Genomic DNA, 27,046 nt, shown 5'->3' with positions numbered 1-27,046 from the left:
TCCTCAGCAGGGTTATCTTGGGGGAACTCAAAGTCAGTCTGGAATAAAGAGAAAACATCCTCTCCTCCAAGAAAAACCATCAGGGCCATTCTTTCACATCAAATATTGTTTTCCTGTACCGCGGGGTGGCTTCTTTTGTCTTCCTCGGTACATTTCTTCTGTGTGTCTGCTTTCCGTTTTCCTCACAACTAAAAAGATGCTGAGGATGTGAGACTTTTAAGATGGATTAACAAGGCTTTACACTTCTGATCGGAGCGATCCAGCTGCATTGTAAAACTATTATTGTTGGATTGGGGGTGGAAAAATCCGCAGAGTGGTTTGACCAAAGCCATTCTCTAAATGGCAGCTGATTCCCATTTCAGAAAAAACAACTCCTGCGATACAATTTATGTCTAATCTGTTTTGGGAGGATGAGTCGAGTTTCGGATAGTCAGTACATCCGCTTGAGGGGGTGTTTGCATTCCCCTAAATATAACACAGGAGGACACAACTCCCACTTTATGACAGATCCTTTAGTGCCTTTAAGTCAGGGCTGTTTCACTCTCACGGACTAAAACCCAAGCAAATCCACTGCAATTGTCTTGCAGTATGTCAGGCTTTTGGCAGCGCGATGACAGTGCAAGCTGTAAAGACAATACTGACACCTTGTAAAGTTCTGAGCCACCTCTTTGAAGCAGCAGGAAACATAATGTAGTATGAGGGGGATGAGTGAGTGAAAACAGTAAAAGGTTACGGATGTTCCAAAACCTGCCATATTTTCATATGGAGTTTGAGCTTTTGTGTTCAAAACCTGAATTATCGTCAGATTTTCATTTTCTCGCAGTATTCGCAGTATTTTTGAATAATATAACAGCCCGTCTGACTTGTTAATCATTGTATCTGAGATGGAGAACTAGATATAGTGTGGCTGTGAGCACTTGAGACAGATCTGAGGGTCGCTGTGCCTGGGCAAAATGGGCTGCAGCAGTGCAGGACAACTCAGTTCAGGCAGCAGAACCACTGTGCTGCTGCACCTTCTGTGCCCAGGGACCCAAGGCCCCTCCTCCTCTTCCTCCCCTCCCCTCCTCTCCTCCTCCAACTCCTTCTCCTCTGTGCTCTGACTCACACACAACACTGTTGTGTCGCTCGCTCTCAGTGTCCATGCGCAACAGTCGCTGTTTAGGTTTTTTCTTTCCTTCTTCTCTAAAACCCACTCACACCTCAGCCTTGATTTCTGAATCATACCGTGCACTCTCGCAGTAAAAGGCCCCCCTGCGTTATCCAAATCCTGACGCTCCAATAAATTAGCTCGATATCTGTCCCAGCTCTGATGTAACTCCTTGCATCCCACCAGCGTGGGGAGGAAAACGGCAGAATCTGGAAGTTATTATCAAATCATTACATCTCAGAAATGAAAAAGCATTTGTGTTAAGAAAGAAAAGGCAGAAGAAAAAAGTCTGGAAAGGGTGAGAGTACTTATGTAACCCCAATTCATTCAGCAAAATTGGCAAATTAAAGTTAAAGATTTGTTATTTATGAGACTGTTATTTCTCAATTAATTTATTATTAATTTCTTCATTTCCTCAAATCTCAACCGTCTCGATGACAGGACAGCAATAGGAAGCAACAGGAAGTCCCAACCTCTGGCTACCTGGTTCAGGTAACAGAAAAGAAGAAGTCTGATTGGTCCGCTCCACCTTTCCAAAGGCCTTTCATGCGTTTTTCGATGTACGGATACTGAACAATTTAGCAATAAAGTTCGGTCATGTGCACCACATCATCTGAAAAACATCACCAGCATCAAGCATCTCACAGGTTCATCGCAGTCAGCCAGCGTCAAACTGTTCTGCTCGTATCAAAGGCTGTGAACCAGACTCCTAACTTTATCAAGTCTATTTTTGAGCGGCACTATCTGATTTCATAATTTTTTGTTTTCGGTAGTCCCGCTGTTCTCTCCTGTCGCTGCCGCGAGCAACAAGCATAATATCACCCACCAAATATGCGCTTTGATGAAGTCAGACATGTCAGCAAATCTCAGGCCGTGTAGGACACACCGAACCGTCCGGAGGAGTGAAAGTCAAACATTGCTTATCTCATTTTGATGCAATGCCGGCTGTTGGGGCCAAGGTGTCAATTTTGAAATGAAAACTGAAATCAGATGCTGCGAAAGCAAACTGACAGTGTTGTGGAAACAAGAAGTCTTTCTTGCGGTGCCATGCAGCCGATACTTGTTATCAGGTAGCATGAGGAAGTTCTTGGACTGCTGCCATGCTGTGAATCCCTGCATGGCTTTGGTTAAGGTTAGCAATCAAAAATAACGACAGCCACATCAAGGTGGCCTCATATGTCAGATACATACAGTCGAAAGATCAAAGGTCAGTAAAATGTGCACAATTTGTGACAATCTGTTGCAACCAAATTATTTGGACTGGTTAAGAGACAACACACGAGCCGCTCCTCAAGTGTCTGCCGGCTTATGGCTGGATTAACTGACCATGCTGATGTTTAGTTTCAAATGTTTGTGTCTTTATCAAACAACGCTAAAAATCTCAGCGCCAATGCACTATTGCACAAATGAACCCTGTGACCACCGCCATCTGATCTCATCAGCAACAACTCCACAAAATGAACTAATGGCAGCGGCGATCAATTTACCCGCTAACCAAAAAGTCAAATCAGTCCCTGCGAGTTGATGACTGGAGACTTTGATTGGCTCGTGCGGACGTACAGGAGCGCTGCATTTATTCAAAACCATAACCGCAAGGAAGCACAGTACAGTGGGCGGCATCCAAACCAAGGGGCCGTCTTGCGCCGTGACTGACATGGACACGGGGTTATCTTGGAGGATTATGCAAGCAACATTTTACAGCGTCAGCCGCTCCAATATGTGTTTTATTGCCATGACTCACCATTTGGCGAGATCATTTTATAAGGCTATTGGAAGTGACCACTAACAACGCAATTTCTGAGTTACCCCCTCCATTTTTTTATATTGTTCCCAAAAACTGTTTTTCTGATTATGTGAAATTTGCATGTCACTCTGTCCAAAGGCCCAGATTATTGTTTGGACTCGTGCTTTTTACTGACAGAGAACTATTTTCTTTTCTCTTTTTTATTGTCTCCCAAAAAAAGAACAAAAAAACAGTTTGAGGGTGAAGCAACAACTTGGAAAGACGAACTGGAAAAATTGTCTGTTTATGAACCTGCCTGACATTCATATATTTCATTTCATGTCTCCTCCAGATCTCTGGTATTTGAATTATATTGAAGGTGAGCTCCAGCGCCATGTGTGCGTGTGTGTTCACGGCAACCTTCACATTGTGCTTTGATCCAAGTGACCTAGAAAAGTGATGGTTTCTTGAACTGTTCACTGGCTGGGCACAGTTCAAGTATAGCATAAAAAAAGACAAACTGTGACACAATTTTGGTGGATATTCTTATTTTTTTTATTTATTAATGGAACTTTTCTTGGTTCCCTTTAACAGATAAAAATTTAAGAGGCAGCTCTGCATAGAGCAACAGGCTTAATGCTACGATGAAACGTTTATCTGATAAAGTCTGTTGTTGTTTAGAAGAGGAACACAGACCCACCCTCCAGGAAACAGCATGACACGTGCACATATTAAAAAATAAATCATGATGACACATGGGGTTGGTGTTGGTTATTTCTTTTGTTAATGGGCATATTTGCATTGATGAAAACTCTATTCGAGAGACAGCTTTACGAGCATATCCATCATGAGTACAAATCTGGGGAGCATTTTGACTCCCTCAGCTCCAGGCAGCCTCGCTCTGATCTGCTTCGGTCCCTCTGCTGTGCGCCCTTACTGACAGCCAGCATCGTAATACCTTTATTTTCTCTGAATATCTGCTTACAGGAAGAAGCCGTCCCCCCTTCGCTCCTCGCAACTCTTCCACGAAGACCGTCTCGCGTCTCCGAGGGACGCCGGGCTGCACCCTGCACGGGTGCGCCGAGGCCGGTGCTGCACAGACATCCATCTGTGCTGGGAGACCGGCTATATCAGCTCATTTTTCCCTGACACCACGCAGGGAAGCTTTGGCAAAACGCTGACGATCTCCAGACACGAGGCCCCTCGCCAGCAAAGTGGAAGCATCCAAAGTATCTATTGTTTCAGGGAGCCTTTCAGACTTTGCACTTATTTCAGGCGTTGCTCGAGTCCTAAACCTTGACTTATTGACACTTAAGTGTTTAAGCAGAGGCAATGACCCGCGCAGCGTTCACAAACCAAAGTGCTGACTAAATGTGCCGCTGTTCATCCTGAGGCATCAGATTACCGTGGCATCGGGTCCTGCACATGTTGAGCGCAGCTCCTTCCTTCCAGCCGACTGTTTTCTCTCCATATACATCAGAATGATTCAACAACCCTCTTTGTTTCATCTCTTTCCCGCAGTGAAAGTGATCTGGCTGCAGGTCAGGGAGGAGGAAGGAGGGAGGGAGGGAGGGGGAGGGATACTGTGTCCAGAAAGGGTGAGGAAGGCGGATCGAGGGCATCAACTTGGAGGGGATGAGTTGGGGGAGGGGGGTCCCGGTGCCCGACCCACCCACCTCCCGCTCCCTGATTGAGTGGGACGATCGTCCATCGTCATTATGTAACCGCGTGCCCCCCCCACCCCCCACGCCGGCGCAGCTCGGAGCAGAGCGCAGCCGTGATTGACAGGCTCTCGGCCGGCCCCTATATAAGGAGGAGGGAGGTGGGCGTCCCGGCCACTGTGGTGCCGCAACTCCTGCAGCGCTGTGGATGGAAGACGATCCAAAAGTGGACTTTTACGGGGTTCTGTGTTGCAGGAGATACCGCTTCTCTCTCCAAGCCGCCGGCTCGGATCGGCAAAATAAGTTGCACTATTTTTAATAGTTTTTTTTTTTTTTTTTTTTGCCTTGTTGTTATTTTTATGTCGGATAATTTGACTTCATAACAATTTCGAGAGAGAGAAAAAAAACACTCCGCAGGTGAGTAGAACTTTTATCTATCATTTGATCGTTGACTGATGACAGTAAAGTGCACTGCAAACTACTTGGCGTATGCACGCACTCAAACGTCTGCACGCTGCTGCTGACTCGACTCATATTGCATCGCTACCGCGTCGCTATCAATTATTTATTTATTTATTTATTGTCGGTGTTTTATTCATGAGATTGTTAAACATTTAAACAAAGTTAAATAGGCAAAAAAACAAAACAAAAAACCCCGACAGTTTTATAAGCGTTTTTGTATCTTTTTTTAAGGAGCCATGATCATCACGAGGAGCCTCATCTTGCTGCTCTTATCGTTTCATTTCCTCCTTGCTGTGCCTCAGGGTAAGTAGTAAAGTTGATGTCAACCGAGTGATACAGTTTATTTTTTTTTTTGGGGGGGGGGGGGGGGGGGTTCTATGATGATGATAATGAAGTATAACAATGATGGAACTTATTTCAGGGACTGAAATAAAGTTTTAAAAAGATTGCACTCAACTTTAAGCCCTTACAGAATAAAGAAAATTGGCTTTTGTGTATTTAGAGAAATGTGCTTTTTTATCAGTTTTTTTGTCCTTGCTGCAACTTTACCGTCTTGTCACGTGTGCAGATGGCGAGCAAGAAGACGAGACCTCATTTGACTTGTTTGAAATCAGCCACATTAGCCGAAGGACTCTGGGGGCCAAACAGTTCAGGGGCCAGAACTTGGACCTCCCCGCCTACCGCTTCATCCGCTTCGACCACCTGCCCCCGGTCAGCGCGCCCATTCTGACGCAAATCCTGCGGCAGATGCAAAACAACGAGGGTTTCGTGTTTGTGGCCAACGTGCGGCAGGACCGCGCCTCCAGGGGCACCTTGCTGGGTTTCGAGGGCCCCAACGGCCAGCGGCAGTTCGAGATCGTGTCCAACGGACGGACCAACACTCTGGACCTGGTGTACTGGGTGGACGGCAACCAGAACTCGGTTCAATTTGAGGACGTGGACGTGTCCGACTCGCAGTGGAAGAACATCACCCTGCACGTGCACGGGGAAAATGCCAACCTGTTTGTGGGCTGCCACCTGGTAGACAGCTTCATCCTGGACGAGCCCTTCTACGAGCACCTGCAGGCTGAGGGCGGCCGCATGTATGTCGCCAAGGGATCCAGCCGAGAGAGTCACTTCAGGGTAAGGCCAAAGGAGACTTTTCACTTTGCGAGGCGGCAGGGCAGGGGTTTCCCAGGAATCTCAATTGACTTTTTTTCCTCCCCTCGCGCTGGAAAAGTTAAATGCCACTGCAATATTTTATTACCCATCAGAAGCCAAGTGGGGGAGAAAAAAAAATGCAACGTGACCCCAAGTTTCCAGGAAAAGGAAAAAAAAAAAAAAGCATGGCACCACCCTGGCTTAGTGTTGCCCCTGTCTCTGTGTGCAGAAAGAACGCTAAAATTAGACTCCAAATTGCCCCTTTTCTGTAAAACTGACTTTGGGTGACAGGGTTTAGATTTCACCTCCTGTATTATATATTGTGCCTGTGTTGGACTGCGTCCTTGTGCCTGCACAAAAACGAGTCAGCGTGAGTGGCAAACTTTCCCTGTGTGTCACTTTTTAACGCGTCTTTTCTCGCCAAACAGGGCCTTCTGCAGAATGTGCGCTTTATTTTTGACACCACACTAGAGGAAGTCCTGCTGAGCAGAGACTGCGAGATCCCGAAGCAAGGTAATGGTGGCTTTTTATGGTGGCTTTTTAGGGGTTAAACGCACCACATTCCAACTGGAGTTGTGCTTGATGTGTGATTTTCACGACACATTTAATGGGTGGTGACAGGGGAGGGAAAATGAAACCCATAAATAGAATAAAAAATAAAAATTTGTGATTGGAAAACTCTTTTGCATGCAATTGTCCAAGTTTTGGGTCTGCCTTTTGTTATGGACAAGCATCAACCAAAGCGCCCATCATGACCAAACAATCCAGCATTCTGTTCGAGTTGTTTTTTGTTTTTTGTTTTCTTAAGTGAGTCAGAAAGCAAGCAGGATTTAATATGTGGCAAAATCTCCCTGCATGACTTCATGTTTACGGATGCGGCAGTGTGGACGCGACAGACTGAGTTGGGCCGGCTTGCTTTTGGGAGGCCGAGGAGATACAGATGCTTACATTTATTTCTATTGGCAGCGGACTCGGGATAATAATGACCTGGGAAAGAAAATAGAAAAGAGAAAGTGAACGCGGTGGCGCAAAGCAGGGAGCTTCCACTTCCAGCTGCGCGCACACTCACACACGCACACGCACACGCACACGCTCACACACTCACAATGAAGTCATGATTTTGGCCGATTGGGTTACTTTTCTCAGCTGAGGCTCTGCTCACATGAGAAATGGTGCCTCGTGACGTCCAGTGGCGCTCACGCCATGAACGGCTGCTGCTAGAAAGACGCAGACATCTGAGTAAACAAGCAGATAATCGTCCCCCTGCAGGAGGGCACCGACTCTGGAGACTGTACCTTTTGGTCCGCTGTGACCAAGCGAAGCCATATGCCGTGCATGCGTGCGCGTGTGTCTGTGTGAGTGTGTGTGTGTGTGTGTGTGAGTTGCATTCTTGTTGCCACAAGCAGTTTTGAATTTCAACTGAATGGGTTTATTTGTTCAACAAATGTTACCAAGGCCTGGAAATTTTTTTCTGTGTCGTCTGGCGCTAGTTAAGGTCTAAGCGGTGGCAAGCACTCACCAAATCCAAAGGAAACTCACAGATCCATACGACCTTGTGCTAAAAAACAACAGATTATTCATTTGAACCGCTTTAGATTTTTGCTGTTTGCTTGTTTTTTTAAATTTTTTTTTTTATGCTTCTCCTTTGGGATATCCGTTTCGACAGAATTGGAGAGTGTCCATCAGGCAGAGAAGAATGTGTGAGCGCTTTAACAGGCGAGCTGGCACGCGTTCACGTGCACGCACAGCATGGAGCCCCGCTGAGATTTGAATGAATCCAGCAGACTGAAGAAAAAAGAAAACACAGCGCTGGTTGCAAGCGGGACGACGCCGGGCAACCGGAGCGCCGTCCTGATTTAGAGTCCTTGGCCTGCCATTAATCTTCGCCAATTTACATCGCGAGGTCCAGAGCCGTCACACAGATATGCCACTGGCTGCCTTGAGTGACAGCTACTCTGCCGAGGCTCGGTTCTGAGTCTCCTGCTTTCGTCCGCAGTCAGTCAGGGGTCGCGGATTGGAAAAAGAAAAGGTTTTCGAGTGACAGCAAGACACCTGCGTGCGAGACGTTGTCCTAGATCGAGACGAGCCATTTTTGCCGCTCAGAGGTCACAACTGCTGCATATGTTGCTCTAAAAAAAATAAATTCCGCTTTGTATGAATCCCCTCTGTGAAGAACAAAAGGCCCGTCGCGCGCTGACATCTAGACATGTTGACCGGCCCCAAGGACGAGGCCGCGATCTTCGGCCAACTTAGGCCTCCTTGTAAAAGCCATCTGTTTGGCCATCCTGGGGTCTGTTAAGTTCATATTGTTGACCGCACATTTATTCAAATGGCGGAGGAGATTTATGACAACTGGTGTGGTTGGTTGTTGTCATGAAGTGTGCTTTCCCAGGATGAACCTGGTTCTCTGTTGTTTGAAATCCTCAATGGCATACCGTCCCGACCTCCAGCTTCTGTCAACCTCTGCTTGCCATCACCACTTTATACATATATATATACATATAGATATGTGTACAAATCAAACACCGCGGGACAAACATCTGTTCTCCAAGGTGCTCTCTAAACTACGTCATCCCGCGGTTGCAACGGAAAATCGAACTGTTTGTATTTAGCTGTGGCGTCTATCTGAGACACATTTTCCGTTTCCGCTCTCTGATCCGTTTCCTTGTCCTTGTCTGTGTGGGTCCAGACGACGCCAATGTCGTCAGCGAGAGCACAGAGATCGTGGACGTGAGCCCCTCCATCACCACCAACGTCATCGGGCAAAAGGCGGACGAGCCCGACGCCGACATGTGCGAGCGCTCCTGCGAGGAGCTCAGCGCGATGTTCCAGGAGCTCAACGGCCTGCGCGTGGTGGTCAGCAACCTCATCGAGGGCCTGCAAAAAGTGGTAAGTGTAAATAAGCGCAGCACCGGCTGACGTTTCGCTTTAAAAACAAACATGGGCCGAATGGCCACGCTCCTCTTCAGAGCCCGGTTGAGTGACGAACGCGAGGCCGAGGAAATCTGTCCTTGCTTGAGCAAAGAAAAGCAACGCCGCTGAGATAATTGACATTTAAGGAAAACAAACGGTCAGGTCCCCTCAGCGCAGCAGCCGGGAGGTGAGGGGTTTGAATAAGGTTACTAGGTAACCTACATCGCTTGAAAAGCAAACAATCAGTAGCCGCGGGAGTGTTTATAGAGTTGCCTGTGATGGCTGAACTTGCCTGACTCCTGCTATCTGTGGCAGCGGGAGTTGGACAGATTTTATGACATGTTACATGTGGATATAGGAAGTGTTCCCCTGGCGGCAATGGGGTCCAGGATAATGTCTGGCTGTGTTTAAAAAGTCCATGTGTTTCCTCTGGGAGCTTCCCAGCAATAAGAAAGTCTGGGCATGAACCTTGGGAAGAAAAAAAAAAGAAAAAAATGGAGGGATGAGAAGGGTCCCCGAGGCTCTTCCAGACCGAGTGGTGTCTCGCATTTGTGTGCTACACATTGCTGCCTCCCTTCTTTCCAAATGAGAGCACACACAGACACACACACACACACACACACACTCACACACATTCACGTTTATCCACTTCCAAGTGCTCGGTGGGTTCAGCCAGAGATCTCCAGGGAGCGTATTACGGAAACCTTGTATGTGTTCGGATCATATCTTGACTGTTTGGTAAACATGGTCACTAGGGTTTGGAGCGGATTTAGGTCACGTCATTCTCCTCGGCCAACGTTCCCGTCTTAACTCAAGCTGCTCACATGGCTGCTATTTTTTTTCTTTTTGCAACACAAAATGATGTAATTAGTCCTTTTTTTCACCACGAGGCTTCTGGCACTAGCTGGAGATACGTCTCGGTTCGATGACAAATGCTCCTTAGTAGATACAGCCCCGTTCCAGGCCAGGATAGGAGTGAGCTGAGAGACAGTAATCAGCTTCAGACAGACAATCTTAAAATAACACAGGCCACTTTATCATGGACCTGAGAAATTACAGAATGAGATGAGATGAGACAGACTTTGTCAGGATGTTGATTATTAGCATCACCAGTGGCGTTTCTTTTTTAGTTGCTTACAATTTGATAAGAAGTTTCAGCATAGTCTCTAACTGGGTAGTAGGCTACACCAGTGGACAAGTGGACCACCACAGCAGTCATTATCAACTGCCTATAGTTTCCAACCAAACATCAGATGATGACAAATTTAAATAAAAAAAAACAAAGACTATCAACGATAGTACATTCAAAATTGTGCTCTCAATGATCTGCATACAGCCTTTGTCCATGTTGGTCCTGGTGACATTTTCTAATCCACATCACTGCTCCTGAGATCTACAGATGGAAAGAATTCCAACCAATGTGTCCCTGTGGTGACCCTGATCTCCAACATAAAGAAACAACAGAAATATTAGATCAGCTTGAAACAAAGGGTCCTCAAAAGACTTGGATGACAACACCCAAGCAATAGGGGAAAAAAGTGATATGTTTTTATTTTGTTGTTTTCTTTCACTGAAGCTCAAGGCTTGGTTTCCATTGATGGCATTCTTCCCATCTGTGAAACTCCAGAACAGTTGTGTGGAAGAGAAAACTAGTGGATGGTAAAAGGGTTCCAATAGAATTCTGGTTGAACTAACCGCTGACATTTTTTCTGTCTTTTGTTTGTTTAGATGTAAATATTTAAACACTGTTAATTGTTCTCTCGAGTCATCTTAACCCTCCTACAAGTGCCAAATTTAATTTTATTGATCACTCATCTGGAATGCAATTCTCTCTCTGATGTGCACAGACGGAGGAAAACACAGTGATGAAGGAGGTACTTGGGAGGATGAAGAACACAAAAGAGAAAAATATGTGCTGGCAGGACGGCCGATTATTTGACGACAAGGAGGACTGGGTTGTGGACAGCTGCACCAAATGTACCTGCCAGGTATTGCACAGCTGCGGAAAAAAAAAGAAAGGCAGATTGAATAGACAGATTTTCCTTTCTATGTCTGTGATGAATCTCAAATTGTTTCCGCTGACGACAGGAGTCCAAGATCGTGTGCCATCAAATTACATGTCCCCCGGTAGCCTGTGCCAGCCCCTCATTTGTGGACGGCGAGTGCTGCCCAGTGTGTCTGCGTAAGTACTACTAAGTAATACTTTTGTTTTACGACATGTAAACAAAGCCCAGCATGTGCACGTGCACGTTAAACAAATGGCAAAACGTGCCCTAAGAACTGTATTTTTATCAAAGTAAAATGAGCAAGGACAAAATAGCGATGGTCACTTGCCAAATTGTATTTTTCAGATTATATATCAAATTAACATATAGTGTGATGCTTTAAAAGATCGGAATACAGTACAGTATCACCTGCAAGCCATTATTTGATTCCACTTTTCTTTTTTCTGTCAGCTGTAGGTAGCGACGATGGCTGGTCCCCCTGGTCAGAGTGGACAGAGTGCACAGTCACCTGTGGTACAGGAACCCAGCAAAGGGGTCGCTCATGTGATGCCACCAGTAATCCCTGCACTGGACCCTCCATCCAGACACGCAAGTGCAGCTTGGCAAGATGTGACAGCCGTGGTAAGGACGAGAAATATACTTTCTTTTCAGATTTCATCCTATATGAAACTACATAAAACCTGACCGCTTTTACATTGAAAAACCTCTCTCTGAAACCTCTCCATAACCAATTGTTGGTAGGTGGAACCAAGGACTGAAGTTCTAGAACTGCCAATTGAGGGAAAGACAGTAAATAGACTTTTAGCCCCCAGCTGAATGTCAGTAAAACTCAATATTATGGTTAAACCACGTTGCAAAAAAAACCCGTAGTCACCACGCAGTACGGAAACTTAAACTATGTAGCATCCAGTAGCACCCACTTTAATGTTGAAATATGAAATTATCTCAGGCAAAGCGGGCCCTGCGCCAGAGCCACAGATAGACAGCCTTTAAAACAAACAGCAGCCAGACATGTGAACAGGAAGCACGTGAAAAAGCTGTGGGAATGAAGTCAGCGCTAAGCGAAATATGCAGCAATTTCCTTAAAATTAAAGAAAAGTTCCCAAGCTCCATGATTCCTTTAAAAACAGGACCATTCGAGTGACGATGGCTTCCAGTGCAAAGCATAGTTGAGGTTTAGGTCATGGCCAGACACAAGATGCGTCTAGATGAGTTCTTATTTTTTTCCACATTGTAACTATTGTACCAACTGCAATAACTAAAGGATACCAACAACCCAAGATAAATAGAAGAATGGACACAAAGAAAGAAACACAAAAAATAAAGCCTTGAAATAATAAAAACTAAAAGTTTATATATGAAACCAATTCATCAATTCCTACAATAAAGCCCACCAGGCTGCCTTGCAAAACTTCAAATGTTCAATAACTTGACTGTTTTAAGCAACTTTGTTTTATATATAAACAAAAATGTTGGCTAGTGCTATTTTCTAATCTACTATTTCACGATAGATGTCTGGAAGTGGTTCAACCAGTCCAATGACTAGGGGGTTATTTGGCTTTGACAACATAAATACTTAGCTATACATTAATCATGAAGTATGCATATGTGACAAAGATGTTTTGGTTGTGTTGTGAACATAAAAGTCTGTAACTATGTGGGTGGAAATACAGAGGATGACAGCTGCACAAGATCTGTGCACTTGGGATAACGATCTTGATTTTTAATCCCAGTTCGTCAGGACGGAGGCTGGAGTTTGTGGTCGCCGTGGTCCTCCTGCTCTGTGACCTGTGGCGAGGGACAGATCACCAGAATACGTCACTGCAACGCTCCCGTGCCTCAGCTGGGAGGCAAGGACTGCGAGGGCAACGGGAGAGAGACTCAGGCCTGCCATGCTGAACCCTGTCCCAGTGAGTCAAACCCACCTGAACTCAACAGCAGAATCTCCATTACAGCTGCGTTTATGACAGGCATCCAAGCTTCCTCGAGCCTTGCCGATTCCCCAAGGCAATATTTTCTGTGTTTTGGCCTGACCTCCTGCTGCTTTGTCAGGAAATGTGAACTCAAATCAACACAATATGTTTCCTCCCGTACCATTAAAGTTCCAGATTCCCTGTCTGCCTCTGGGATCTTTTGACCTGGGGTGTTCACATGCTGCAGAAACAATTGACGAATGTGCCTGGAATCAGGAAGCTCAGTGTCAAACGTTAACTATGTGCCCTTTCAGTTGACGGCGGTTGGGGACCATGGTCTCCGTGGGCGACATGTTCGGTAACATGTGGCGGAGGAGTCAAAAATCGCATGCGTGAGTGCAACAGCCCTGAGCCTCAGTACGGTGGCAGGACATGTATCGGAAAGGCCAGTGACAGTGACAGCTGTAACAAAAAAGTCTGTCCAATTGGTAAGTATAAGTCACTCTTCAGTGTATTTTAGCCATGAGAGCAAAAGGGTGGAAGAAATATTCAGTTGTCCACTTAATGGATCACTCTTGACATTTTAAAAACATTAGTTTATTCCACAGATACGTGTTGTTTTGTTTGGCTTTACATATTCAGTTCTCTTTGTAATTACTGATCAATTAACAGCAGAACTAACAGCATTCCCTCCATCAGGTCTCAGATGCTCTATAAAATAGTTGATATTCCAGAGAACTGTATATTTAGCCCTTTGTCTACAACTGGGACAGAGAACTTGAGCTTTCTCACTGATGTAAATGCTACTACAATTTCAAGCTTAATATTTTGGCCACACACCACGCAGATCACATCCAGGGATGTTAAAAATCAATTTCCCTCGCTTACTTCCATTCTTATCCTTTAAATCTCTTACAGATGGCTGTCTGTCTAACCCGTGCTTTGGGGGAGTGGATTGCAACAGTTCACCAGATGGATCCTGGGAGTGTGGTCCCTGTCCGGCAGGTTTCCGTGGTAATGGTACACACTGTGAAGACGTCAATGAGGTATGAAATCTGTTTTTGTCTACAATCATGAGACACATTTGAATATGGCTCTTCATTTATGCATATGTTTGCGCTGCTTATTCCATTTCCCCATCTCTAGTGTGACATGGTATCTGACATTTGCTACAAAGTAAACGGTGTGCAGCGCTGTGTCAACACCAATCCAGGTTTCCATTGCTTGCCCTGCCCGAGACGTTACAAGGGCACCCAGCCTTTTGGTATGGGTGTCGAGGCTGCAAAGACGAACAAACAGGTGAGCTGAACTGTCTCTAGCCCTGTGGCAGTTAAAGACTCCTGATGGGCTTCTCTTTAAATGGGGATAGTGGAAACAAAATTCTGCAAAGGAAACGTTATAAGCTGTGACTTTGGCTTGAGGCGGATTTTCAAAAGCAGTTGTTTGGATTCTTGGATGTCACTTCGAAATTTATGATGGAAACAGTCGCTCTCGTGATTTATATTGACCCAAATCACAGTGTGATTGTTTACAGAGTATTGAAGAAGAGGCCCTGGGCCGTCATTTGAGTACAACTCACCTTGACTGAGCATTGGCAAACAGGAGCTGAAGGAAAATTGGACAACTCATAATGACAAACATATGCCGTAGATCTCTTACATTAATGGGACAATAACAGCCTTTATTCTGTTTGTAGATGTTAAATAGAACAGTCTTTTTGTTTCAGAAAAATCATGCAAAGTTTTTTCCAAACATAATTTTCAGTGTTTCTGGAGAATCTTTCCACTCTGAATTGGTTTACATAACAGCCATGTGGACCATTTTGTCAAACGGTGGCCTCCACAGCTGCTTGTCCCTGATACGATGCCCCACTTTCCCCTAATTGATTTGGGAGCATGGGAATTGTATCATTGTTGGCTTTACGGAGTTCCATTTTACAATTTTGATCAAAGGGCTGTTCTTGCTGTCACTCTGCTCCATGAGCTCATGAAGTGGCATCCGAACGAGTGTTTCGTTCTTTTTCTGGTAATGAGTGGCAGCTGTGAATACTTTGTGCACCGATGAAGACACAACAGTGGGCCATAGTAAGACGTACGATCCATTAAGTGGGATTTCAGAAAATAAACTTTACACAGAAATGCTCCAGTTTGTACTTTATCCAGAATTTCTTTAAAAATTACGTTAACTCGACTTGGCCTCGGCCCTCAGTTTGTCATATCCTTCCAAAAAAACAAAGTACAAGTCAGACTAAAGTGAGAGCTCAGCTTGGACGTACAGTCCACAACAAAACATAAAGTGATGACCAAGGCATTGAAGGGCACGTCAGCAACAAATTCTATATCAGCTTGTATGTTTCTCATTTAGGTCTGTGAACCAGAAAATCCATGCAAGGACAAGACCCACAACTGTCACAAATATGCTGAGTGTATCTACATCAGTCACTTCAGTGACCCAATGTACAAGTGCGAGTGTAGGACTGGCTATGCTGGAGATGGTTTCCTGTGTGGAGAGGACTCCGACTTGGACGGCTGGCCCAATCAAAACCTTGTGTGTGGCGCTAATGCCACTTATCACTGCAAGAAGGTATGTTCTTCACTGCATTTGATCAACCTATGGTGACTATGATCAAAACAAGGCCATTATATCCCTAAACATTGCATACATCTTTAGGATAACTGTCCAAACCTTCCCAACTCTGGACAAGAAGACTTTGATCGAGATGGCCAAGGCGATGCTTGTGACAAAGATGACGACAACGATGGAATTCTTGATGAGAGGGTACCAGGGGTTTTCTAAAAACATGGAACATTTTACTCTGTTATCATGCCTGTGTGCAATCCCCTAACAACCACTCCTTCATCCGTAACAGGACAACTGCGCACTACTTTACAATCCTCGCCAGTTTGATTTTGACAAGGACGAAGTTGGCGACCGTTGTGACAACTGTCCATACGAACACAACCCTGCACAAATTGACACCGACCACAATGGAGAAGGAGATGCCTGTGCAGTGGATATTGATGGAGATGGTAAAACAACCAAACCTTAAACTGATTAAATACAGTTAATATGTTCTTTGACTTCTAATGACCTGCCCTTCTTCCTCAGGCATCCTGAACGAGAGTGACAACTGCCCATACGTGTACAACACTGACCAGAAGGATACTGACATGGACGGAGTTGGGGACCAGTGTGACAACTGCCCATTGCTACACAACCCTGATCAGGTATGCGATACCAGTGCACGTAACGTTACATTCATTCACATACCTAGGTACAGGACATGCTCAGACTTCTCTCTTTCATCAGACCGACGTAGACAATGACCTGGTGGGAGATCAGTGTGACAACAACCAGGACATCGATGAGGATGGCCACCAGAACAACCTGGACAACTGTCCCTATGTGGCCAATGCCAACCAGGCTGACCATGACAAGGACGGTAAAGGGGATGCGTGCGACTATGACGACGACAATGATGGCATACCTGATGACAAGGACAACTGCAGACTGACTCCCAACGAGGACCAGCTGGACTCTGACGGTAGGGATGTAGCCCTGAAGAGGCTAAATGTTGCTTAACTTTGTAGACAGTGTTGTGGTACAACCAATCTGGGATCACTCTCAAGACATCTTAGAGGTCTCAGTTGACTGCATTCAAACTTACGCAGGGTTTTGTTTCAAGACCATGGTTGTTCGCAAGTCACTAAACTCTCAACGTTACTGAATGACCCTGTTTTGACTGCAACCACTATCGTTACTTTTGAGTGACAATCCACCTCTTCCCCCTTGGTCCTCTGTCACACACATTCCAGCCTTCAAAGGAAGGAGCTGTGCGGAGATGTCAAATAATTCTTCAGTTCTGTTTGGCTTCGGAAACCACAAAGATTTCATTTTGTAGACAGACTTTTACAAAACAATCCTCAGTTCAAAATCTTGCAACGTGGCACTCACAGAGACGATTGAGATTGAATTCAATTTTCCAGGCACTTCGGAGAAAGCTGAAGGAAAGGTAAGTGGTGTGACCTGATGCACTGATTACTAAGCTACCCATTAATCATTAGCTGACTTCAGCTGTCAGTCTGTACCAAATTGTTTGGAGCCTCATAGAAATTTTCAGCAGTTACTTAAATCGAATCATCTGTTACATAAATGTGGTGCTTTTGAATTTAGATCTGTAAACTACCCTTATACTAATAGCTTGGGATCAATAAAGTACATCTACCTATCTATCTTACACAGTTGCAATTTTATGACTGTTTATAACCACCAATATATGAAATACAAAACCCAAAAGCAATTGTAATGTAGCCTCATAGTTGACATTTGTTGAAACCGTCAACACAAGGTACTGGGAATTGATTGTCAAAAGTTGGAGTTTGTGCCATAGTTCAAGATGCCTGTTTTCTCAAACTGTCTCTACTCAGTGGACTTGATGCACTCATTGCATGTGTACTTCATATTTTGCCTTTGGATGATTTCTCCCAGATGTTTTTCACACTCAGAAATTAGCTTCACTATAGTAGGTGTGAAATATGGGAGCTGTGGAAAAAATCAGAGGCTCACTTGGCATTGGTGATGTCACCATGCATGACTTCAGTGTTTTTATTTCCTTTTCCCATAATGATCCTATGGAGCTCTGTTGAATCAGGGTTACCTGGCATTTGCACAGCTGTCTATAACCAAAAACATACTTGCACAGGACTTGAAGTCTTTGGACACTGATGAGTTCAGTGTCTTTAAACTATGTCAGATAGTGGTTGTTTAATAAACACATATTAGCTCTTTGTGAATGACCAAAGACCATGTGAGAAAACAGCCCATTCCCTCTTTCATTAGTCATTGGCCTCCATGGAGCTTCTGGCCTGCAGTCTGGCTCTAATAGACTTCAGACAGTTTCGAGTATCAATGGAAGCTGTCACCACATGAAAAGAAGACTGATTTTCCTCAGCAGACTTGGCAAAGGTGTGAAATCCAGTGTCTTGGGAGGTTTTGGCTTTCCCCCCCCATTCAGTTTTTTCTTCATGTAAACTTGGAGGAACTTCTCAGAGTTCGCTGCTGTTGGAGTGTCGTGAGACTCAAATTGGCTGCCATGAGAAACAAAAAAGTTTCCAATCTCTGGGAATGCAGGCGAAGAAAAGAAGCTTTCTTTAAAACGTACGGCCAGTTTAAATAAGGTCAGACCTTCACTGGCGTTCATGTGTTTCTTCTTTCTATCTGTTTCTTCTTGTGTAGGCGATGGAAGGGGAGACGCCTGCATAGACGACTTTGACAATGACAGCATCCCGGATATTCTCGACGTGTGCCCGGAGAACAACGCCATAAGTGCGACAGACTTCAGGAAGTTCCAGATGGTCCACTTGGATCCCAAGGGAACCACTCAAATCGATCCTAACTGGGTGGTCAGACATCAGGGCAAAGAGCTGGTTCAGACTGCCAACTCTGACCCAGGCATCGCAGTGGGTAAGCAGCGCATTTGTTTGCTGTCCATCAACCATTTCATGTCAGTTTGTTGCTTTTTAAGCTCCATTGGCAGAGCCCAGAGGCCCTTCATCCTGTTTTTCATGTCATGTTCCGTCGCAGGCTTCGACGAGTTCAGTGCCGTGGACTTCAGTGGGACCATGTACGTGAACACTGACAGAGACGACGACTACGCAGGCTTTGTGTTCGGGTACCAGTCAAGCGCGCGCTTCTATGTGGTCATGTGGAAACAAATCACACAGACATACTGGGAGGACAAGCCCTCCAAGGCCTTTGGAATTTCCGGAGTTTCGCTCAAAGTGGTCAATTCGACCACCGGTGCTGGAGAACACCTCAGAAATGCATTGTGGCACACGGGGAACACTCCCGGACAGGTGGGCAGCAGTCCAAAAAGCTTGTTTTTCTGAATGACGTGGATCTATTTAATGTCTTCTGTTTTAACGTAGGTGCGTACTCTGTGGCACGACCCAAAGAACATTGGGTGGAAGGATTACACGGCTTACAGGTGGCATCTCATCCACAGACCCAAAACTGGCTTTATAAGGTAAGGTTTAACCACTTAAATCCATAATGTAGGGGCATATGACATTTTGGGGGTATCCGAGGACAAAACCGTTTCCCATAAAACCTGACTGGCTGTCCAACAAAATGGCAAACAACGAAGAGAATATGACTGAAAAGATTTCAAAACATAAAATGTAAATGAAATTAGCTGTAGCCAAAGGTTTTATCCCCACTAGCCCCAAATGTATGATCAGCAAATGATCAGCGTGCCCTTTCCAGTCGTGAAAGTTATTCCCCTGATTCATCGAAACGTTCACTTTGTTCCATCACAATTTGTTTCATCTTGCAGGGTTGTGGTCTATGAAGGTAAACAGATCATGGCTGACTCGGGCCCAGTTTATGACAAGACGTTCACCGGTGGAAGATTAGGCCTATTTGTTTTCTCCCAAGAGCTGGTCTTCTTCTCCGACCTCAAATATGAGTGCAGAGGTAAGTGGAAACATTTCGCTTTGTTGGAAAAAATTTAAAATTCCAGTCGCTGTGTGTTACCCCATGAAGAAAATAAATGCCTATGCCAGAAAAGACAAATTATCAAATCATCAACATTCATACCACGAGGTGTGAAAGAAATTCGTATTCAGGTTGATAAAGTCACTAAAAATAAATAAGCGTTGCTTTTCAATTCACAAATAATAATGTATTTTAACATAAGGGGTGGGTACACTTTTCAACAGTAAGTCATATTCCATTTAAACTTTCTACTGTGACCCAGAAAGTCGATCTGGACTATGGTTTTGTGATTTTACACATTATTTATTACATTATTATCATTCTACATCAGCTGCTACTAAATATTACACACTGGCCTATTAAGTCGCTGCAAAGTTCAGGGCTTGAAAGAGATAATAAATAAAGAACTTAACTGTACTAAGAAACAAAGCTCAAGTTAGCTTTTTTTAATCTTATTTTCTTATTATTCCCACTGACACTTCCAATAACCTTTTAAATATAACTAGAACATTAAGTCACTGCCTTTGTAACAGGAGCATCTGAGCAGCATGTGTATCGAGAGCAAATGTGTTTTCAATGTGGAAACAAATGTGCCAACACTTACACTCTCCACATCTTTAACGTCTCTTTTCAAACTCCAGACAAGGAGGACTTGCCAACAGTGGCCACAAGGTAATGATAAGACGGTTCTGTGTTGTCTATTGGCTGGAGGAAACAAAAAAACCCAACAAAAACCAACAAAAAATAGAAAGAGTCATGCTACATCTCCGCTTGTCAGCTTGGCAATGCCTCAGTCGCATTGCGAAAGACCTTGTGTGTCAGTGCAAGGACTTCTGATTTTGTGTCTTGCGCTGAACAGCCGAGGGGGGACACAAGGCCGCAGCCTTCCCTCGCAAATCACCGCCACGTTATGCGCCGCACACAGTGCACATGTTGTTGTTGTTGTTGCGCTCTGGCACTTTGACCGTGTGAACGTCCTCGTCTTGATAATAAACATGGCAGAAATGGAAGCTATTTTCTCCATCTTTCCACAGATAACTGAATCGAGCCCAACAGAAAGAGAAGAGAGAGAAAAGGAAGAAGAAGAAGAAGGAAAAACATTTGACGGCAGACGAGTGGAATCTCTCAAAGTAAACACATGGTCAGGAAGTCCGCTTTGACATTAAATGAGATTTTCCAAACTTCTGCGTGTTGTCCCCCTTTATCCATCCGCCGGAGAGGAAACCACGATCAATTTCACTTTTCACTTTTGACACGTTCCCCAGGCTGGGAAAGAAAAACTGAACAAGAGCAGACATTATTTTTTAAGGCCACTGCAGAATATCAACGTATAACTCGCGTACCGACGCCTCCATGTTAAAGGATCTCGTGTGCCAGCACTTACACGCTGTTGTTACTTCTTTTTTTTCCTTCGGTTTCTTATCCGCTGCAACCCTCAAGTAACAAGATTACCGTTTGTCTTCATTGATTGTTTTCATTTTGCCGAAAAACACATGATATCGCATCAAACTGTAACCAAAACATAATCATTCTTTTTTTCACTGTCTCCTCATGCTTTCATCCTGAATTATCATACTTTTTTTTTATTTTTTTTTTACATAAAACTTGAGTGAACAACCTAACTAAGCCATTTCAGTAAGTGCCAAAGATGTTTATACTAAGTTTGTATTATAAATCCTTTTGTAAATTATTTATGCTCTGCTAGGTTCTTTTGGGTTTTTTTTGCATTGTTTTATTTTTCGGAGGGGGCAAGAGATTGTAAATAATTATTTATTTGTTTACACTGACAGAATGCAAAATCGAATTACACGGCTGTCACGATAACACGTCATGTTGTTGAAAGATCAATGTTGTGCACTTCCTTTCCTCGTTCATTTATTTTGAAGCTTGCCAAAAGAAAATTGTGGCCCAAAGCTGTGGTAAACGCTAAACATCAGCTGCTTTCAGTAATTACACAAATAAACACAACATGTGTTTACGCCTCGCCTGGCAGTTGCCAAATTAAGTTCTGGGAGCGCGCTGTGTTTTTCCTCGCCGTCCAGACAGGACCTCATTGTCCTCAGCGTGATACATCACTCTTCTCTCGTTGGAGCTCATAAATTGGTGCCTCACCTAAATTGGCGGTAAAATTAGGCTACTGGCACAGTATCAAGCACCCTGAAAATTTGGAACATTGATTTTGTTTTGTTTTTTAAGATCCGCAGCTGAAATGATCAAAGGCATGGCATCAGCTCAAAATATAAAGAATGATTAAAACAAAGCAGGTGCAGAAGTTTCGAAGCAAGATCAACAGCTGAGAGAAAAGCGAGTCATGAGGAGAAAATGCAGTAAAGCCCTTTATACTCAATTTATTTCACGTGTTGGTTTAAAGACGCAGTTAAGGTATTTTGTAAAAGTGCGTTGTTTGAAAAGGAAACCCAGGCTCAGGGTGTTGAGAAGTAACCGTGAGACAGCGTGATGCTAGTGCAGGGTGTGTTAGTGCGCAGCCGTCGTGTCTGTAGGTTTGTTTGTTTTTTTGTTTGTTTTTTTTAAGTTTGCAGTGCACAAAATGTAATTCTTTTGTAAACCTGTGTTATCAGACATTTTTTTAAAAAATATTTTTACAAGCATCTGTGTAAGGTTGTTCTGTTTCATAAATAAATATCTTGTACAACATTTTTTTGGTCAATTTTATTCACAAGGATTGATAAAGAAGCTTGTTCATGATTTCTGAGCAAAGTTACACAAAAATATATGAAATCTTTATCGGAGAATATAACATTTTGTTCTTGATTTTATTTTTTTTCTCTGCTGCAGCTGCCTGTTTTTGACACAAAGTTGAGTCAGAAGTTGTGACTCTGCTAGGTCGTGTTGTCAGTGGTCGACCATTGCACGTGTCGTGATGAGTGTTTGGAGCAGGAGGATGTTTTGTTTGGTTTCAAATAAACAATTGGGCTCGCGTGTTCACGGTTAATAAGAAAAATGTCATCCAAAGGAATGACGTGACTCGCATATTTCCCATAAATTGTTTTGTAGTCAAATATGGAAATTTGGTGCATGGATTATCCTTTGCAGGACTGAATGTTTTGGGGTTTTTGGTTTTTAATGGAAAAAAACCAACCAGGGTTTTCCTTCGCATGCCATGTGACACAACGCCAAAACGGGGCCGTTGCTTATTAGGTTCAAGATGTGCTTCTAATCCACAGTGAAAGTCTAGAGTCGTTTTGGAAAAACACAAGATTTTTTTTTTTTACCTTATGCTCCAGTTTAAATTCAAAAAGACAGACGACACACAAGAGAAATTGCTTTGGTGCAGTCGTTTTGTTTCTGTTTCAAATTGACCCAGATCTTTTTCCCTAATCGTGCAGATCGTTTGTTTAATCCATATTCAAGACAACAATAGATGATAGAATATTAACTGTTTGAATTGGAGGGAAGGAGAGGTAACTTCCATTGGTCACTAAAAAAATAAAGTCTCCCTGCCATTGAGCTACCTCAGCAAAGTTCATATAATGTGGAACTGAGTTTTCACATCAAAACTGTAAGTCTAAAAGCATAAAAAAGGAGCTGGTCTGTGGTTTCTATCCTCACCATCTGTCCGACAGTGTGGAAACCCGGTGGAGTGAATGGGTTAAATAAATGATTTTGAGGCCAGTCTTGAAGAGAAAAAAAGCAACACACTATTAGGAAAGTAGGGAAGTTAAAACCTCACGGTCTTAGCTCTGTGGTAGAGATATTTGGGTTAAAGCTCTTGGAATAGTCAACGTGGCAACTCCATTTGTGCCCATAAACCTTGGGCAGCTTTGCCAGAGGATGTCAATGTGTGACACGGTTAACCAGCAGTTTTCTGCTGAGGTACGCCTTTAGCACAGGGAGTAGCTCAGAGCGCAGCGAAAGGCATTGGAAAAGTTCACAAGTCGAATGGTAAACGTTTGGGTTGGCACTCAGGACGGATCAGGGTGTTTGGGTGCTGATGTTGCTGCTGGTTCTCCATTGAGGAGATCAGCGCAGCCTCAGCAGTTTGAGCAGCCATATAGGAGACGTGAAGAGCATTTTCTGTAGTGTTGTGATGTCTGTCCAAAATTGAATTTAAGGGTGAATTTGTGAATTTAAAGGTAAGCTGTCACTTTTAGAAAACAACACACGTCCCAACTCAAAAATATGTGACTTACATGACAAAACATTGCTATTAATGAGACAAATTCCTGTTTTTTATATAATTAAATTCAGATTTTTTTTCCTCTGATGTGGGTAAAATCCGATGTGAAAATAAATTGGATCTGAAGATCTACCAGTGCAGTCGGATGGGATTCCACGACATTGCGAGTCAAACATCACCATTGCACTGATGTCATTTCATGTGCTAATCCATGCGTCCTTGCTGCTAGCGAGCAGGTTTGCTTTTTTTTCCACCATCTTAAAATATCGCATCCATTCCGAAATGTTATTGTCAGCGTTATTGTTGGCGTTATTGTTTAAGCAATGTTGTTTTATTTCCTGTTTCTGGGTGCAAATCTATGGGCGTGTTTTCATTGCCTCGCCACGGTACGCCACGCCTATATATGAGATATGGGTCACTGTAAATTGGGAAAAGGCTGTCAGTCAATTAAATATAGGTAAAAAAACAAAACAAATGTAGGACTGAGCATTAAGGCCTGTCAATCCAGCCAAAAGGGGGATACAGGGCTTTTTAGTCAAAAATCAACTGGTCGTGGTCTAATCCTAACCTGAACAAACTGAATTTATCCTCAATGTTTCTTTTTAAATGTTGTTTTTTTTACTTGAAAAATGACTAAAACTTCCCTGAAGTGCACTCATTAGCTTTCATGCCAAGGGTTGAGAAAGAAGATAACACTTTGGGCTGTGTGCTATAAAGATGGAAACTAGTACCTTCATAGTAACACAATCTCTTCACCAGCACCTTCACCACAGTAACTTCTGTCTTCCCAAATCTTAGAAAACCTGCCTTTGTTATCATATCGCCTCAAGAAACTCCCTGCTTCCCGTAATACAAGTGAAGTCAACTCTGTGCATTCCCTCTGGCTGGCTTTTACGGGTGAGCCTCGGCCATAGCTGAACAAAGCGAGGATGGGCCTGCCAGGAGCAAGTGTGCAAGGCAAAGAAGTAGGTCTGTCATTAAAAATCAAGCAAGCCATTTATTTCAGGGCACGAGCTCCTCCAGCTCCAGTCATACGGAAAATATCCCCAGTCCTTCTCACTGCCAGTGTCGGGGGCACACACACACACACACACAGTCTGGCTGTCGGCGTGGATCAAGGTATTACTCACTGGTTTGAGATGCTTCACTTCAACTGCTGCAGATGGCTGACATCAGAGCTCCACAATCCGACAGGCAAATGAAGAAGAAGAGATGGAGGGGAAGTTAAAGCCATGACAAATGTTTACATTTAACAAGCTTCCCCATGCAACAAGGGGTTGTATAATCAGATAGAGGTATATTCCGTCTATCATTACTAAAGGTGGCTGCAGATTGTGCAGACAGTAGCCCGCCTAAGATCCCCCCCAAACGACGGCGGTTTTCGGCTGCTTTCCACGTGGGTCTCAATGGCACCAGTGTGAAACGCAGAACAGCTGCATTACATCTCATTAAATCACGTTTTGAAGTATTGGCCGGCCGCTAACCTTGCGGAAAACAAAGCCAGAGTGCGCAAAACCAGCAGGCCCCCAAAGGTCTGATTTGTCTCACTTACAAAAATAAACCCGGGTCAAGCTCAAGCTTTGTCTCCAAAGGCAGAAACAAACAAGATATCCGTCATTTGCCTTTGATATATATACTTGCACTGGCTTTTCAATGACATCTTCCAGGAATGTACGTTTTGTCAGTCTTCTTTTCATGAAACTTTTCAGGGCGTAGTGTGTATGTAATCAATTGTCATCAAATGCAGCAAAATGCAAAGACGATACAAACCTGTGGTTTTATTAGGTAATGATATTGTATTTACATGAGGAAGGTCTGCATGTAAAGAGACCAGAGGCCAGAACATGGTTTGGTGGTTTTAGGGTTTAGTGACTGGTCATGCCAGTGCCAAAAAACAATAGAACCCTTTTAGAAATGACAAATGAAAGAAAGTAAAAACGAGGCCTTCGGTATGATGCTTGTGCAATGGTCCTGCAATCGGATGAATTTCAAAAACTAACATCCTGGTCCTTGCGCAACTTGTTGGCAGACTCACAAATGAGACAGAAACCAGACATGTCCTCTGCCACGTTCAGCGCCAAGAGAGACTGTCAAGGTTTATGGTGCGATATAATCATGCGGACGGAGCCAAAGTACCCACTTTAACCTGCTTGCATGTGAAGTGACAGAGTTTCCAGATCTTAAAGTTACAAAAATGCCTGTGGACATGAAGACAGTATATTTATATCTGTGTAAATGCATTTAAATACAGAATAATTCCAATGACTAGTTTTTTTGTTGTTGTTTTTTTTTTACACAAAAGCACTTTATTAAGGGTAAAAGAAGGATATCAGAAATGATTTAAGCGTGAAAAAGGAATTTGTGTCTCGCTAAATACAACTACAATAATCCAAATCTAGAGTAGCAAGTCAGCTGAATGTGCTTGTTTTTGGATTGTGTGAGGAAACTGGAGTATCTGGATGCAATGAGGAATTTGTACAGAAATGATCCAAGACACACAAATGGACAAATTAAGCAGTTTACAATGTAAGAACAGATCAAAATGAATGACTTTTTAATTGTAATCAGGTACAGCAGAAAAAAAACAAAACACGCTGTATCTCGGTGTCACTGAAAAACTATGAGTGAGTCAGCACACACTGCCGAGGAATCCCCAAAACACTGGCATGCATGTGGTTGACAAAAATATTCTGTTGAGAAGATGATATAAAATGAGCTCATCCAGTGGTTTGGGTTAGTTTTAAAGGTTAGAGCTTGGACTGAAAGTCACATTCAGTGCAGTCAAATTGTGTATTAGGCGGTTAGCTACCGGGACGCAAAACAAACAGTGGAAAAAAAATGTATTGGTGACCAGAGCTGGATTTTCACCCAAGATACCACATTTCACATTGATAAATAAAAAGCGGACTTTGGACTGTAGACTTGAGTCTAAGTGAAACCCGTAATTTTCCTCTTTTGACTAAAAATTGAGCTTCCGCAGTTAAATGTGTGGGGGGAAAAAAATAATTGCATGGATGCTGGATTGCAATTCTGAAATCGTAAGCATCCATCTGGAGAAGTTCCAAATGAAAGTGTTTTCTGCTGGTCTTAATAAACAATCAGTGCCCTTTCGATTTGATTTGAATTGATTTGATTTATTGTCCCGCAGGGAGATTTGTCTTCACTGACAGTAACATAGCATATCTCAGACGACACACGAAAACATTAGTTGTGAAAAAAAAAATGAAACGAGCGACTGCATGCTGCAAGAAGAAGACCAAAATGAATGACAAGGAAGCAACTTGTTGTGAAAAAAAGAGAATGGTAGGGCCATGCACAGTGATGTACACTAAGTGTTACCCCTCGCACCGATTGGATGACTTGAGGTCACGTGTCCTGCATTAGCGGTCGGTAAAAAATCTGACAACCTGTTTTGAAAGTGCTAAACAAGGAGCTTAACAAATCATAT

General features: G+C 43.7%; 1 protein-coding gene and 1 long non-coding RNA gene across 2 annotated transcripts in view; one reads left to right on the top strand and one right to left on the bottom strand.

Moving 5' to 3' along the window:
- The window catches only part of LOC142883700 (uncharacterized), a 58,983-nt gene extending 34,193 nt beyond the window's left edge, over positions 1-24,790 (bottom strand). Inside the window, exon 1 of the long non-coding RNA XR_012926073.1 lies at positions 24,729-24,790. This is a non-coding gene — a long non-coding RNA (uncharacterized LOC142883700). The remainder of the gene's footprint in view (positions 1-24,728) is intronic.
- thbs2a (thrombospondin 2a) lies at positions 4,558-22,115 on the top strand. Its single transcript, XM_076018777.1, has 23 exons — positions 4,558-4,952; positions 5,225-5,296; positions 5,562-6,115; positions 6,562-6,646; positions 8,823-9,022; positions 10,894-11,034; positions 11,135-11,228; positions 11,503-11,673; positions 12,786-12,962; positions 13,280-13,453; positions 13,884-14,011; positions 14,112-14,264; positions 15,330-15,548; positions 15,636-15,743; positions 15,835-15,994; positions 16,074-16,192; positions 16,275-16,509; positions 18,201-18,428; positions 18,549-18,820; positions 18,893-18,990; positions 19,300-19,439; positions 20,102-20,132; positions 20,495-22,115. The coding sequence occupies exons 2-23, from the start codon at positions 5,230-5,232 to the stop codon at positions 20,496-20,498; spliced, it is 3,558 nt and encodes a 1,185-aa protein (XP_075874892.1). The 5' UTR covers positions 4,558-4,952; positions 5,225-5,229; the 3' UTR covers positions 20,499-22,115.
- Positions 24,791-27,046: the final 2,256 nt, after the last annotated feature.

This window comes from Nelusetta ayraudi, unplaced genomic scaffold (genome assembly GCF_046127955.1).
Source record: "Nelusetta ayraudi isolate G7.1 ecotype Tasmania unplaced genomic scaffold, CSIRO-AGI_Nayr_v1 ptg000008l, whole genome shotgun sequence".
NCBI lineage: Eukaryota > Metazoa > Chordata > Actinopteri > Tetraodontiformes > Monacanthidae > Nelusetta > Nelusetta ayraudi.
The sequence above is the reverse complement of the archived record's forward strand: the minus strand, read 5'-3'. Positions and strand labels throughout refer to the sequence as shown.

Coding starts and splice junctions, on each gene's coding strand:
- thbs2a (XM_076018777.1), top strand. CDS start 5,230: ATGATCATCACGAGGAGCCTCATCTTGCTGCTCTTATCGTTTCATTTC. Junction 12,963..13,279: donor CCATGCTGAACCCTGTCCCA/GTGAGTCAAACC, acceptor GTGCCCTTTCAG/TTGACGGCGGTTGGGGACCA. Junction 15,995..16,073: donor AGTGGATATTGATGGAGATG/GTAAAACAACCA, acceptor CTTCTTCCTCAG/GCATCCTGAACGAGAGTGAC.